The sequence below is a fragment of the Poeciliopsis prolifica genome, unplaced genomic scaffold, assembly GCF_027474105.1.
Source record: "Poeciliopsis prolifica strain line A6 unplaced genomic scaffold, Auburn_PproV2 SCAFFOLD035, whole genome shotgun sequence".
NCBI lineage: Eukaryota > Metazoa > Chordata > Actinopteri > Cyprinodontiformes > Poeciliidae > Poeciliopsis > Poeciliopsis prolifica.
In genome coordinates, this window is record NW_026562410.1 from 3,866,169 (window position 1) to 3,881,955 (window position 15,787).

Here is a 15,787-nt window from a genome sequence, read left to right on the forward strand (position 1 = left end):
TCAGTCTCATGGATTCTTTTAATCAATGCTGGATGAGTGACATCTTTATTTCGAGGTACATCACAAAGAGTGCTACACTACTGTACACGTCGAATTTAAAAGTGGCCGACTTATCCTGGAAAATATGAACAGAATTTCAACAACAATTGTTTCCAACATCGAAGGAACTGTGGATGATTATAAGTCCAAGATTTAGTCTGTCAAATGCAAAGAGCAGTTCTCGAAGGGGCCAACGGCACAAAATAAAGTTGTGAGCATCTTTTGATCTGCGACATCGCAAGAGAAGTGAAAAATATTTTTAGATGCGAACAATGGGGCACTCAAACCTTTAAAGTGACTCTTGACACTGTTCCACATCTTCACATTTGACCGCTTTGTGGCTGTGAGTCTCACACATCCACAAATACACATACAAAATCTGCTCCGCTTGTGTAAATCGCTTTTAATCACATTAATAAATCTATGTCCTCTGTATCAAAGACTAACAGAAGACTGCCAACAGTGAAGTCAAATGAAAATGATGCTTGGTTTTCGAAACTTTTTACTAAAATATATCTAAGCACTGTGGCAAGCATTTGCATCCAGGCCCCTTTAGTTTGATTCTACAAAATAAAATAAAGTTCAGCCAACTACGTTCAGAAGTTACCCAACTAGTCTGAAGAGTCTATGTTTTAAATTGATCATGTATGATTCTGTTATAATAGGAAAAGGGAAAATGAAGTTTTGTTGAAGTTTTTTGTTTACAAATGGCAAAATGTGAAAAGGTTCCAGGTCATTCATGATCCTTTCACATACTGAGCTACTGCCATCTTGTGGTTGATTGTGAATTAACATGAACAATATTTTGGGAACCCACGGTGAGAACAGGTACCTAAAAACATGTTAATAGCTTTAATTATATTCTGTTTATTTGTTTGGGTCCAAACAAATGCTTGACTAGTTTGTTTTGACAATATTTTTGAATAGAGCTGCAATGTAAGTGCAAGGTTTGAACATCAGCCCTACTAATTTTTCTTTTCACACTGACTTTTGAAGCTGTCGAATATGATTTCCCTATGATTAAGTTTGGTGTAGTTTATTTCAGACAAAATATTGTAAAAAAAAAACATTGCAGATTTTTTTTTTTTTGCAATGAAGCAATTAAGAATTATATTATGAAATAGTAATGGTCAAACCTCATATTTTACAGTGATGTATATTGCTATAACAAACTTAACATTATGTATACATCTCAAGTCTTTATAATATCCCCCTCCTCCAAATTTGACAGAATTTAAAAATGTATATTCAATATATGAATTTATTTTTTTTCTTTAAATGTCATTATTCCTTTTTGTCATATTTCACTCAGGAAATGCTTAGAACTCCTATAATACCTTCAAAAGACTTCAAGAAAACAAGCTTGTGGTTTCTCTCGTACCGTCTCATATTGCTTCAGCCAAACGGTTGTATCGCGAGACTACGTTCCCCACACACATCTTGTCGCTGAGAGAATTTACGTTGTGGAAAAAAAAAAAACATGGCGGACTAGTAACCGCACGGGATCCGCTACCCGTTCCTTTTCTTCGATACGTTGTGGCTTGCTTGCTCAAGACAACGGGATGCTATCGAACAGGTATGTTGTCACGAACATGTCGGTGAGATTATTGCGGCCGTTTGAGTCACACTACCTTGATAGCATGAAGCTACATCTTAGACAGGCTGCCACGCTGAAGCATTGTTACGGGGTCAGCACTTTTCTACTTCTATTGGAAAAAGTGGGATTTATTTGGCGCGTTAAAGAAGACCACGAAGGTGTGGTCGCTCCATTATTCAGTGGACTTATGTTCAGATTAGCCCCGAACGCTTTTCCATGTGTCGAACATCGCTGGCCTTGACAGTTAACCGAATAGCTGGGACTTAGCTGGGAAGAGCGGTAGATTGTAGTCAAAACATTCTTAGTTTAGGTGCAGAAGTTGGACAAGTTGGTTATTTGTTCATTGCTGAAACACAGTTTCTTGGTTTCCGGGTAACAGATGACATGTTTACTGCAGCTGAGCATTGAGACGGTTGGTGGCAATCAAGCTAAATTGTTTTCGAAACAGATCAATCTTTTACACACAACCTTGCAAACGTTTGATGTCACCTTTTATTTCATTACAACCATAAAGTTACTGCCTTTTCTTAGTCGTAGATCAACAACAAAAAAATGCGTAAATGTTAAGTTAAAGGAAAAACAATGAATTGATTGTTTTTAGACTGTACTTTTTGCCAATTCTTTTCTGCAAAATTACATAGCATTGCAGTGAAAGTGGATAGTCTGGCTATGTGAAATTGAATTTAGTCATGCTTTAGAATCTCAGTGGGATTCAAATCCAGACTTTGAGTAGGACACTGGCATGACAAATACCTGAAAGAGCAGTTCTGTTGTTCTGGCTGTATGTTTATTTACCTCCTTGTTCTCATCAATGCTCTGCTCAAGCCCTGAAGACAATCATCATCACATGATGCTCCCACCACCATCATTCACTCAAGGCATGACCTGTTAAGGAAGATGTGCAATGTTACTTCATATGGTGTTTGTACACCACAAAGCTCGGTTTAGTCATCATCTGATCAGAACAGCACATCTTACATATGTATTTGTTCTCCATGTGTTGCAGAAGCTGCAGCATTTTTTCATAAATCAAACTAATATTTAGTTGTTTTATGCAAAGATGTGTAAAACTGTAAGCAATTTTTCTTTAGATTTTGATTTCTTAAATGTCTTGAAAATCATGTAAACTGTTCTTTCTACTTCACAACATTGTTGCTACATTGTGTTGACTCTATTGCATAAATTCCCAATAAAATACACTAAAGGTTTGTGATGTAATATGACAGAATGGGTGAAAATGTTCAAAGAGATACAAAAATTTTTTTCAAGGCTATCTATGTACTTATTAATCCCTTCTTTATATTACAAGATGCTTATTAGAGCTAGTCAATAATGAAAGTGTATAAAATTGTGGATGTTTGAAATTACAGTGATAAAAGGTAGAAAAGGCAAAGAATAGCACGATAAACCACTTTATCACAGCTGTATAGGAGAGTATGTGAGGATTTAGTGCTTATTAACTAATCCTGATTTTATTTTGTTATCAGGTTGAACATGTAACTCTGGACTTGGAAGTTCCCAGCTAAGGACGTCACTTTGTGGTAGGATATACATATGATTCTTTAAATATTTAGCAAATTGTGGTTGAGTGAATATTTTTGAAGTATGCAAGCTAAGCTAATTCCTCTTTAAATGTCTGTCTTAAAGACATTTAAAGCTGTTGTTAAATAATGGCTTGCTGTCTCTGGATAAATTGGTCTTGCACGTTTAACTGTACCTCTTCTTGATCTTTGGTCTACAGGTTAAAATGTTTCGTCGGTCGAGATTCAGTATTCGCCCCAATGTCGGCACGGTCGGGAGAACGACAGCAGGAACGCCTCAAGAACCCCAGGCAGCAAGCCAGGAGACAAGTCAGACACAAAAGGAACCAAACGAGAGCCATATCGCTTCTCTAGCAAGCAACTCTGACGTGACCCCATCAGAAAATGCTCCCGGTGCAGGGTGAGTTGGAGCGTCGACTCAAGCTACTCGAGTATCTGTAGCTCTTTCTTTTACGTTGAGCAGCCAAACTAACTCTTCAAATATTTGTTTAGTGACGGCATTGACCAGAGCGGGGACGGCGCCAGCTCCTCAGCATCAGTCCAGAGACGGAAGCGCTTCTCCATTAAGCCCAGGGTGGCTCCTGGACGGCCTCCGTCCATCTCCCGGACACCAAAATCCCCGTCAAGGCTGTCAGTTCGCCTTCAGGTGACGCCGTATGTGGGTCAGATCTAGAGAAGCCGTCGACATTTAGTCAGCCAGCGAAAACGGCAGCCCCTCGAGGACTCCAGTCCCCGAGGCGAAGAAGACTCTCTGAAGAAGCAAAGCAGCACAAATCACAACCAAAAGTTGACCCCGTCTCCTCTGAGAAACCAGGACCTTCGTCTGATTTGCCCTCAGAGGACTCGCCAAAGCCAACCCATCTGCCAGCAGACCGCAACAAACCAGTGGAAAACACTTCAACCGGTCAGGCCAAGGAAGTTCATTCAAGAGCACACGACAGAGTGCCGCCTTCCATACCAGATAAGGAAGCTACAGAAATATCAGAGAAAGCAAAGACTCTCATATCATCAAAAAATGTAACTTCAATGACCCCATCAGCGATGTCCCTGAGCAGACTCCTGAATGACCCATCAGACGTACAGAGGATGTTAAAGACTCAGAGGCTGAGAGAGCTGCTGAGGCAGGAGCGCTGCAAAGAAACGGTTAGCTCAGGATTATTCATATTCTCAGCATAGAAAACATTTAGCTTCAGTAAAGTTTTTCTTATTGCTATCAACACCGGTATTACTGGATGTAAATACAATACGGCATAATTTTGTGTTGCAGAACCTCAAAAGAGCTAAAGGACGTCGAAAGGAGTTCATTTTAGACCCAACAAAAATGACCATGAGAGACCTCATCCATTACCTTCCTACGTCCAATCCCATGAGGTACGTTTCTTGACATTTTCTCCAGGTCAGCATCTCTGAGATGATATTTCGTGATCGTGAATGAAGCTGCCTTTTAAAAAACTGATTTGTTGATCCTTTCAGATCCAGTTTGGAAGAACACAACGAGGAGAACGAGACGGTGATCCCACCTTCGCCAAGAAGAGACGGGTGTGTTTGTCTCATTATACCCGATGGCCTTACCGTGGTTTTTTTGATCGAGAACATTCTGCAAAACGCTGCTTAAGATGACTCCATAAATGAGAGCTGCTCACTTAATTTTATTTTGATGTGACTTAGAAAACCAATGGCAATATCAGATGTTTGCTTGACTCCTTCAGTCTAGCAAATGTACTATAGAGTTTAATTACACTTCTCGTGAAAAACTGAAGTGTTAACAAGCCTGTCATTCATCGTAATAAAACAATTTAAGTGTTAGTCTTTTAGAGATTTAAAATAGTCCTTTTTGAAGACTAAAATAATAGTTTGCTCTTTAGGTTGCTATGGCTTTAGCTGGCCACCAGGTGTCAGTGTGGTGTGCTAAAATTTGGCCTTATTGCTTTGCACTTGCCTGTTCAGGCTAACTGCACCTTGATGACATAAGACCAGAGGCGTTCAACAGCAACAAGACTTTTTAGAATTATAAACACAAATTTATCTGAGTATGAGCTCCATAGGAAATGTCCTTATATGCTAGTTTTGCATGTATTTTTTTTTATGCAAAGCTAGCATAGAAATAAAAATGTGAAAGAAATGACTTGTGATTATCCTCTGGTGGTGCTTATTATGCATGAAATCTAGTAAGTTTGAACTTTGACCACCTTTAATACCCTTCATCCAGAAACGCTCTGAGCGCACCGTCTCAAGTTTGGTTTCCACTTCAAGCTAAACGACATTAAATGAAGGAATATTTTGGATAAAGTTACACATTTTTGCTTGAAATCCACATCTGCAGGTCTTAGCAGAGGGCTGCATAATGTCTCTTAAATGTTGTTTTATTCCAACGCACATTATGTTTTCCAACTCCTAAAGATCAACGGAGCGACCTCCGATACCTGAGGTCATCCCTGCCAAAGTGAATACCAGAGAAGAGGAGGAGGAAGAAGATGCTGCGGCAGAGGAAGACCAGGAGGAATCTCTCATGGTTCCTCAGCTCAAAGTAGCAGAAGACGGCTCGCTGATCATTGATGAAGAGAGGTAAGCAGAAGTCTTCACAATGTGTTACGATCCCTCTTTATTTTGCAATTAAGTGATGTTTTATATATTTATATACATTCTCAGCTTGACGGTGGAAGTCCAGCGAGCCAAAGGGCCGAACCCAGCATCCGACAGAGACCCCATCTTTGAGAGAGGCTCCACGACAACTTACTCAAGCTTCAGGAAATCTAATTACTCCAAACCCTGGTCGATTGAAGGTTCAGCCGACACAGATTGCTGCCTACATTTTTTTTTTGCATGGCTGTAATGTGCTTTACTTTATTTTTTTGACATATCTTTGTTGTGTTTGGTTTTCTTCAGAGACTGACATGTTCTACCTGGCAGTCAGCATGGTGGGGACAGACTTCTCCATGATTTGCCAACTGTTTCCACACAGAGCTCGATCAGAAATAAAAGTAGGATTATTGACTACTTGTAATATGTGTATTTACAAGACATAAAGAGGTTATTCTAAATGCACAATCATATATATATATATTTTTTTATTTTTTTTTTTTCTCCAGAACAAGTTCAAAAAAGAAGAGCGAGAAAACTCCTGGAGGATTGACAAAGCTTTTAGTAAGTGCTTACAGTGTGACAGTAGGTGAGTCATGATTGGTGAATGTAATTTAATAGGATGTTTGCTTCGTAGGAGAGAGGCGGAAACTGGATATTGAATACTTTTCTAAGCTGCTGGAGAAAATTATGGAGTTTCAGAGAGAGAAGAAGAAACTCAAGTCACTTGTTGGGAAGAACAACAAAAGGAAAGCCAGAACGAGGCCAAAGGGTAACACACTCCTCAGACTTTTTAAAGAAGCGTTTCATAGGTTTGTCTCATTTCTAAATCTTCGCTTTTATTCGCAGGCAAGAAACCGGCAAAGCGTCTGAGTGACGTGGAGGAAGAAGAGGAGGACGACGAAATTCCCGACTTGGAGGAAGAGCAGGAGAAAGAGAACGAGGACCAGCGCAACGAAGGGGAAACTCCTGCTTCTGAGCCGAAGAGGAAACGCAAAAAGAAAAACGCGGAGGCCTTGCCTGAGGAAATGAATGAGAAGAAAAGCAAAACAGGTCTTAAAAGGAAAAATCTAACTCTTGTTTTTCTACGTTTGTTCCATTATAACCAGCTAATATTAGAGGTGGACCAGTCAGATTTTGTAGTTGAAAACGGATTTCACTTCAGAATTAAGAGTATTATAAAAGAGATAATATTGTACACTGTTTTTCAAAAGTAAAATCAGCTCTTTTTTGTTTTTTGTTTTGTTTTTGCCGGTTCTCTTGAACTCAAAAGGTATGTTTGTTAATAAATGTTTGAAATGTCCCTCTGATGTTTTGGTTCTTCTTTTATTTTTTTCAGGTGAAGTACCCGAAGACTCGGAGCCGGCACTTCCCGAGAGCCACACCGATTCAGAAATGTAATGCTGCGCAATAGGTTCGAAGGTAACAGTGTTTGAAAGAAATTGAAATTGAAGCTTTTTGGTTTTCTCTAACATTTAGGTCTCCGAACATAAACGCAACGAAGGATCCGGTTATCAAGCCAGCCAAGCTCTCACGAGCCAGAGCACCAAAACCACTCCTGCCTTTGGGTCTGAAGCGAGGCAAAAAGAGAAAAAGTGAAGAAACCCAGTCAGATCAAGGGGATAAGAATGCAAGTGAAGAAGAACAGGTTATTAATTTTAATTTTAAGCCATCAAAATGTTCTTTATGTTGTAATTTTTTTCTTATTTAACGCCTGTTTATATTTTAGGTGAATAAAAATGGATCAAATGCTAGTAGGGAAAAGTTTTCTGGCGATGACATTTCTTCTGAAGAGGAAGAGGAAACGGTAAAGCATCAAGGACCCACCAGGTAAAGTAATCCATCTTTTGACAAAATAGACCCCAACTGATTAATTGCTAATCCCCAAATTATTTATAGTACAACTTACTTTTGTCCATTTGATTTGTAGATATGGAAGAATTCCCAAACCCAATCTGGTCTTTGCTTATCCTAGCAAAGATGAATTACATTCCTCAGAAGCTGAAACTTCTTCAGCCTCAAAGTCCAAACCCAAAGGTGCTCTGAAAAGAGGCAAATCACTGAAACCGCAATCAGAGCAAAAACCCAAGAAATCCAAACTAGTTACTCTCAGATCCTCCAAGCCAGACTTCAGCGACGATGAGGACGAAGATGAAGAAGATGCAGGTTGCAGCTCCGGTCAAGGCATCGTGTCTTCTGGCCTGCACGCACTGAATGCCGTGATTTCAGAAGTGGAAGACCCTATGGCCGAGGTAGGTAGCAGAAAACCCACTTAAACGCCACCAAGACACATCATTCATTTTCATTTCTCCTCCAAAACATTGTTTGTGTTTCAACAATTTTTTTCCCCCTTTTTTCATATTTCACTTTAAATATTTTAAATCCTCCACTCTTGACCCCTCCCATTCCTACAATTAGCTTGATATCTTGGCCAGTATGCCCGATATGCTCGGCATCTCCCAAGATGCACTGTGTCCTGACTCATCTTGCCATCAGACACAATATGAGACAAGCACTGCTGAAGCATGTGATCATCAGTTGGACCTGCTGGTTGTAAGTCACGAATGCTTAAGTCATAGTGTGTGTTAACTCTTAATCCCCAGTTACACTTAGTGTTGAATTCATTCTTTCTCGATTCCAACCTTAGATGTTTAGTTTAGATCAAATGTATTCCAACATATTATTTGTTTAGAATTTAAGATCATGTATTTGCTTTGTTTTTCATGAGTTATTACTGCAGTACTTCATCTGTTTTGTGAAATACTTTGACCTGTAACACATTAAGGTTCAAATGATAAAATAAACCGTCTTTCTATTTCGTATTTGTACCACAACATGTATTGTGGTACAAACCCTGTACTAAAGAATCACAGATCCTTAGTATCTGTGAGCTGGTACTAAAGATGTTTGTTTCCATTCTGCAAGACACAAAAAATAAGAAGTCCAGCACATTTCAAACAAAACCAATTTGAACACCTACATTAACATCTTCACATTTTTAAATATACAGATATATTTTTTTGCTTAACACAGACACAAGTAAGTGAATTTAACTATGTGAAACTGCTTACAAGCCATGCCATCTTTTCATTTTTGTGCACTCGAGAGTTTTTTACTATTTTTCCACGCTGGAGGTGGATTTGTGTCTTGTGGGTTGTGTGGATGCCGGTACAGCAGGGGGCGCTGCCAAACTCATAATAAACCAGAAATACTTCATGTTGATTCATGAAAAAAACAAAAGTGTGTTTATGAATGTTTTGAAAATACACAGCCCAAGCAATGTTTTAATGATAATAACTAATTAAAAGAAAATATTTATATTGAGCTAAAGTAATAGACCCAAAGTACAAAGAAATAAGGACCTAATTGTAATAAACTGAAAATATCCTGTTGTGGTGTTCTGGCGTTCCATACTGTGGTTCATAGAAATAAAATGCAGGGTTGCCCCATGTATCGGCACAAACATCAGTATTTGCTGATGTTTGTCACTTTTTAAGATATCATATTATCCAATGATTAAAACCACACCAATATTGACAACCAATATTTATTTCTATCTTGTTGGAATATGGAAATAAATGAGGGGAGGAAGTCAACTAATTGACAGTGATGATGATGATATACTATCAGCCACAACAGTAATCCTAAAATCAGCTCTCAATATCAACCCAAATTTTTACATGAGTGCATTCCAGTTAAAATAGATAGTTTTGACATAAATTAAACGTAGTATTGTCTTGAAAGCCAAATAATATGCATGTTTAGCAATGTGTTTGATTTATAGCTTACAGTGCCTTCTTGACGTATTTACACCTCTTGATCTGATGAAATACTGCATAACTGTGGAATGGAAACGGAAATTTGTTCACAGTTTTTAAACCTGTTTGTGGTTGTAAAGTGACATTGTCAAGGAGCATGAGTACATTTGTAAAGCACAGTGTACTGTTGTAAAGATTATGGAGACGTGTAACTGGGGCAGTTGTGCATGTTTGTGTGTCTAAGTATTTCTTCTATTGATATTTACATTTTTTTCTTTTCTGTTGCAGGATGTTATCGACATCATTACATCAGAACAAACAGAATGTATGTTCTAAGTTTATTCTTTGAAGACTGGCGTATAGAAGTGCAAGATGGTTTTAGAGACTAATACATGCTTTTGTTTTTTTTTTGAACATTCAGTTTCTCAGGATGACAGCTATAACGAGGCGGCTCAAACCCTCTTGACCATCGGCAAGGTTAGTCACGTCTCCATGTCAACACAGGGAGAAGTGACTACACAAGACTCAACATCAGGTAAGAGCATCAGAAACCACTAAATTCCTCATCTATGTTTGGATTTTGCTTTATTTAAATTGAGTTAATGTATGCAATGTTTAATTTCAGGAGTAGCAACGGATGGGAATGAATCAGACCACTTCAATGAACAAATTGTGGTTGATGCACAACCGCAAAGTGCTCAGACAGGTGGAGAAATTTCAGAAACTGTTGCCGATGTGGACCCAGGAAACCTAGAAATGAAGCATAGCGACACATCTCATGTTAAAACCATTGACCCAATAGGTGACGAGCTAAAGACTGCACAGAGCTCAAATAGCAATTCCCCATCAACAAAGGTGCCGCACTTTTCTAAAGTGAAGCCAAACCTTGGGCAATCGTCAAGGACTGCACCTCCAACAATCCAAGCCGAGAGTTCCAAAAAAAAGGAGGTTGAAGAGAGGCGCTCGGTTGGTGCTGCTGAAGCGTCCCCAAAGAAAGCAGACTCTGATGAAGCATTGTTAGAAGATGGTGATTCTCTTAAGGAAGTTCAACTAACAGAAGAGAAATCTGGGAATTCCTTGATCACGCAAAGTTTGTCCATGTCTTTATCCCAGGCTGAATCTAATGCGACTGAGGTTGCTAGAGGTTCAAACTCACCCAATCGTAAAGATGTAAGTGTTGCACCTCATGACAGAACTGTTGAGTCTGATTTAAGCAGCTCTTTGGAATGCAAGTCAGAATTCACACCTATTGTACCAGAGCCATGCACCCCTTCAGACTCAGTCCAAGACAGAAGCAGCAAACATCCTCCTGCTGAAAAAGATTTACCTGCCAATCAAAAGAGTATGGGTGTGTCAGTACCTAGAAGGAGTAGATTGTCAAAAATCAAACCCAACCTTCCACAGATGTCAAGAACTGCAATAAATAAATCTCAGATCAGCAAAGAGACCGAAAAGACCGACCCGCTTACTAACACAGAATCCAAAATGCAAACCATACTGGATGTGGGAACCCAATCTACTAGTTTCTTGTCAAGAAATGTTGATGTGTCCCCTCATGCAGAACCTCAGAATACGCTTAAGGTTCTTTCTAGTCCACAAACACAAGCTGAATATAAATCTAATGTAGAATTAGCTGCGGCCCCAGCTAATTGTAGTCCTGCTACTTCAATCTCTCCTATAGAAAACAAACCAGCTAATAAACAAGAGAGTAACGTTACATCTGCTCAGTTGAGAAGGAGCCATTTGCAGAAGGTTAAACTCAAACCAAATCTAACTCAGACTTCAAGAGTTAGGCTAACTAAACCTCAAGCCACAGAAGACACAGCAATGAAAAGTTCCATAGAGTTGACACAGATTCACTTGGAAGACAATGACTGTGCTTCAAGGTTGAACCGAATACAGGCTTCAGACTCCATTCATGAATCGACAATAAAGCAAGTTACAAACAAACCTGCATCTACTGAGATTGTTATTCACGATGACATGGAACATCGTCCCGTTGACCAAGGTCAAAAGCAAACCAGCTTCAAATCATGTTCAACTTTCAGGTCCACGGAAAAAGCTTTGAATTCTCTGGATGAAACAAGTGAAATTAGTTGCAGCGGTGCGATGACGTCACATGGTAGTCGAACAAACTTTGACCAAGACCAACGCGCTCAACCTGCTGTGTCTGTAAGAGCTGAGGAAGAGCCAGCCGTCTGCAAACCTGGCGGGGGAAATGCAACTTCTGAAAAGCCAAGGCAAAATCGATTATCCAAAATCAGACTTAGACCAAACATTTCACAAGCATCAAGAGCTTCGAAGCTGAAACCTCGAACATCAGAAAGCCAGTCAGAGAAGCACGCAAATTCTGAACCGGATCCAGATCCAACGTCTTCGGACAAACAAAGTGAAAATAATCCTGTGATGGAGTTAACTCCACCTCTTACCTCTGAGTCTTCAGAAATGAAAAAGACACTTTCTGAAGCAAAGAAACAAAACTTCAATGTCAACCCTGAGCTTATTAACCAAGAGTCAACATCCAGTGAAAAAATCGTAGGTGCAACATTTTCAACCTTTAGCAATAATAGCCCAACTGTTAAAGAAACACAAGTTGGTCAAGGGCCAAACCTGAATTCAGGAGCAGATCTAGAAAGAAGCGACCTTTCAGCTTGCTTTGCACCCTATAAAGAGTTGCAAGTCAATCATAAGGAGGATAAAGTGCCATCTGCTCAGCTGGTCAAAAGGAGTCGATCACAAAAACCTAAACCAAATTTATCACAGAGCTCAAGACCTGTGAGGTCCAAAGCCGATGACAAATCTGAAGTCCAACTCCAACTTGGTGCACAGCAGACAATCACAGAGAAAGAGAAGTACTCTAAGTTCACAGATGCAAACCTGACAGCTCAAGGTGGACCAAGTGAGAGCATAAATGTTTCACAAACAGTTAAATCAGCAATGACCAGCAATTCAAAGATGGGCAGCTCAGCCCGAGATCAGACGGAACCTTGTGCTGCATCTGCTAGTGATCAAAAGGATGACAAATCAAACACAGAAAACTCAACAACTACGCAGGCTGTAAGAAGAGCTCTAAACCCAGCCTCTGAGCAAAATAGACAAACTGAGGAAAAAGTACAAGCAAATGTGGAAGTTTCAAGTCCAGCTGTCACAGAAAAACCACCGCCTCAACGAAGGCAGCGGTTTTCCAAAGTCAAGCCCAATTTAGAAAAAATTGGGCTTGCAGTCAGAAAGCTTCAGTCAGGTGATCACAGTAGACCTCTTGAAGACCAGAGTAAAGGGATGTCATCTGTTGCATTAGAGCAACCGCTGGACAAAATGTCAGATAAAGACTCAGCAAACAACGACTACCTTTCATCTGGAGATTCCAACTTGGCTATTAAACCGAAACCCAACCTGCGCTGCAGCGGACGTCTTCAGCAGACCCAGCCAGCTGAAGAAGCAAATACAACAAAAACAGGTTTCACTGTTCTCCTATTCTCTAAGCAATACCGATTGGTTTGGATTTTATAAGTGATAGGTTAAAACCATTTTTCTTTTCTACAGCTTTTGGTGCCTCTAAAGAAATCAAGAAAGCGGACACCCATGATCCAGAAAAAGGAGTCAACAAGAAACCAGGAGAAAAAGACTCGAGTTCAATTGATTCTCATTCCTCTCTTAGTTGTGTTAAACCACAATCTTCTTGTGGGGTAAATATGCTTCTTTATTAAGATTCTTTCTCAATAATGTTTTATTTTATTTTTTTTTTTTTTTTTTTTTAAAGCTAAATGACAACTATTACAGCAATTTCTTCTACTGGCAAATTTATCTTGCTTTTTGTAAGCTAAAGTGAAAGATGTGTTTGTTTGTTTTTTTTATTAAAAAAGTATTGTGTTTCAATCCATCTACCTTGCCAACCCTTAATATAATACAGTGCAACTAATTTGGCTTTTTGAAGTCATCTAATTTGTAAGCGGGTAATTGATCCCAACACATTCCAGAGGTAAAAATAGCATTTTAAAGAGCAAGATGAAGAAAAAAAATTGCTAAAACAATAAGTTTGAGTTTTTCTTTGTTCTATTTGACATACTCAAAATGTGAAAAACACAAGGGGTGAGAAATACTATCCCAAAGACTGCAGAGCATCCTTTGACTCGATTAGTCTTGAGAAAGCCTGCTTTGCGGTGCCGAGTGTCAGCACTTTGATCACGAATGGGTTGTACTACACAAAAAGACGGTGTTACTTTCCCCTCAAATTTTCTCCTTTTGATTCCTTTAATCCCAGCATAAAACATCAAGCGCCGAGGCGATTCAGAGAGATCCGCTCCTGTCACAGAGTAAGTCAATCAGAGACTTTCTCTCACTCACATCGTTTTGTTTGAAGTTTGCGTTCTCTTTCCTGTTGTTGTTTTTTTTTTTTTTTTTTCTTTTTGACTGAATTATGCCTCGCTCCCTCTCAGTACTGCCAGAGCAAGTGCCTTCAGATCCAGATGAGCCCTTTTTCATCCTCTCCCTGACGGAGATCCCGGTCCCCTCAGCAGGGGAAGTGGGAGCGAGTGGAGCCCAGAACCTCTCTTATCTTCCCGCAACAGGCGCATCGGGTCGGCAGCCGAGGTTCGTATCGGCTCCCCATCGAGAGAGGTTTGGGAATGTTTAGTTTCATTTCTGATTTTACATTTCTTCTCCCTTTGCAGTGTTTCTGAGGTGAGTTTGACAGCAGAAGAAAACCATCCAGAAGTTCCTGCTGAACCTAAAGTCTTCAAGAACTCCATCGCTGAGCCGAATGAGAAAGCCGGTGATGATTTAGGCGACAAGGAAACTCATCTCGACAGGTGAGGAAGAAAATTGGAGTAATTCTCCAGATTGCGAAGGCAGAAACTTTTAGTTTTAACTTTATTTTTTATATGTCGCAGGAAAGCCAAAGTTTCCGAAGCAAGCGTTTCTGAAACGAGGAGCTCCAAATGTACAAAAGCAGCAAGCAGGCGAAGTCAGAAGAAAACTCCCACCAAAGCCGAACAGACGTCTTCAAAACCAACATCCTCCGCATCAAATTCTAATATTCCCAGTCAAACAAAGGCAGCAGCAGAGGCGCTCACGGCGCCAGTTCGTGCACATATTGGCCTGAGGTCTTCATCTACGGTAAGGAGGATAGAGATTCGTGTTTGCTAAGTTTTGATCTCCAACACGAGCTTTATAAAACCTAAACGTTTGCTCTCTGTCACAGGCTTTAACTTCCCCGGAAAGGGAGAGCAGCTTTGTTGAGAACGAGCCTACGACTGTGTCGCAGTACTTCCTGAGTGACATCTTCACAGAAGTTGATGAGGGATAAAAGCTACTATGCATTTATAGTTCCATTTTTTTCTTTGAGGCTCTTGTATCATTTATACAGTGGTTTATTTAAGGTTGTATTTTATTTTTTTCTCAGTTCTTTTTCCAGACGTATTTCATAAACTTTAACAAGCACTTTGAATGTGTACAGATGTACTGAAATGTGATTTTTAATATTCTGTTAGTTTATGTACAAATGTGAAACGGTGTAAATGTGGCCGACAAAAGTGATGTAGACTGAACACGCGGCAGCTGACTGACGCATCGCTATCAGATTTAATACATCAGCTGTGAAAATGTAAATATTGTACAGAAGTGAGTTTTCCTCTTTTCTCCATGTTCAGATTTTTTCAGACATTAGGCAGCGTCATTGATTTTGAGTAGAAACTTAACTCCATAAGAGGACGTGTTTGCATACATATATTTGATTTATTTTTTTCTGTGTTTATCGAAATTTCAAAAAAATGTCATTCTGTAAAATAGACCGGATCCACTTGTTGCCGTGTGTCCTGACCTTGTACAGATGAAAAGCGGTCAAAATATTATATTTGATACCTTTGAACTACTTATGTTTGCAACTTGAACATCCATTGTCATTTTTTATTTTATTTTTTTAGGCGTGCAGATGATTGCATAATGCAACAAATTCAGAACAACCAGAAGTCAGAAAAATATTAATTGAATGCTTTAGATTTTAGAATTGGTGACTTACTTGGTCTTGTTAAAGGCTACGCTTAAGAAGACCAACAACATTGTAGCATCCAAGTGCTTTATGATTTAGTATATGAGCAACTTTATATATTTTATATTTAGTATTTCATATTTAGTATATGAGCAATTAAGTTTAATTCAATGAATTAACAGAAATATTAATTTCAGTTGTAGTTGCTTTCTGCTGTCAGACTCCCTCTAATGTCACTGGAATACTAAATATTTCTCTGTCTTAAATAAAACTATCAGCCACTTCA

The 15,787-nt window shown here is 39.3% G+C and overlaps 1 protein-coding gene across 1 annotated transcript; it reads left to right on the forward strand.

Moving 5' to 3' along the window:
- The first annotated feature begins 1,515 nt into the window (after window positions 1-1,515).
- Window positions 1,516-15,787, forward strand: zgc:162472 (uncharacterized protein LOC553495 homolog). The gene is given in 27 exon segments (XM_055052323.1): window positions 1,516-1,615; window positions 3,124-3,177; window positions 3,378-3,577; window positions 3,670-3,826; window positions 3,829-4,320; window positions 4,445-4,548; window positions 4,651-4,716; window positions 5,578-5,742; window positions 5,827-5,960; window positions 6,064-6,158; window positions 6,267-6,321; window positions 6,395-6,529; window positions 6,607-6,810; window positions 7,097-7,154; window positions 7,237-7,405; window positions 7,487-7,587; window positions 7,688-8,009; window positions 8,176-8,310; window positions 9,804-9,840; window positions 9,937-10,050; window positions 10,141-12,972; window positions 13,059-13,201; window positions 13,777-13,828; window positions 13,952-14,105; window positions 14,186-14,323; window positions 14,405-14,630; window positions 14,716-15,787. Coding segments are annotated over 25 exon segments (6,387 nt in total). The 5' UTR covers window positions 1,516-1,615; window positions 3,124-3,177; window positions 3,378-3,383; the 3' UTR covers window positions 14,821-15,787.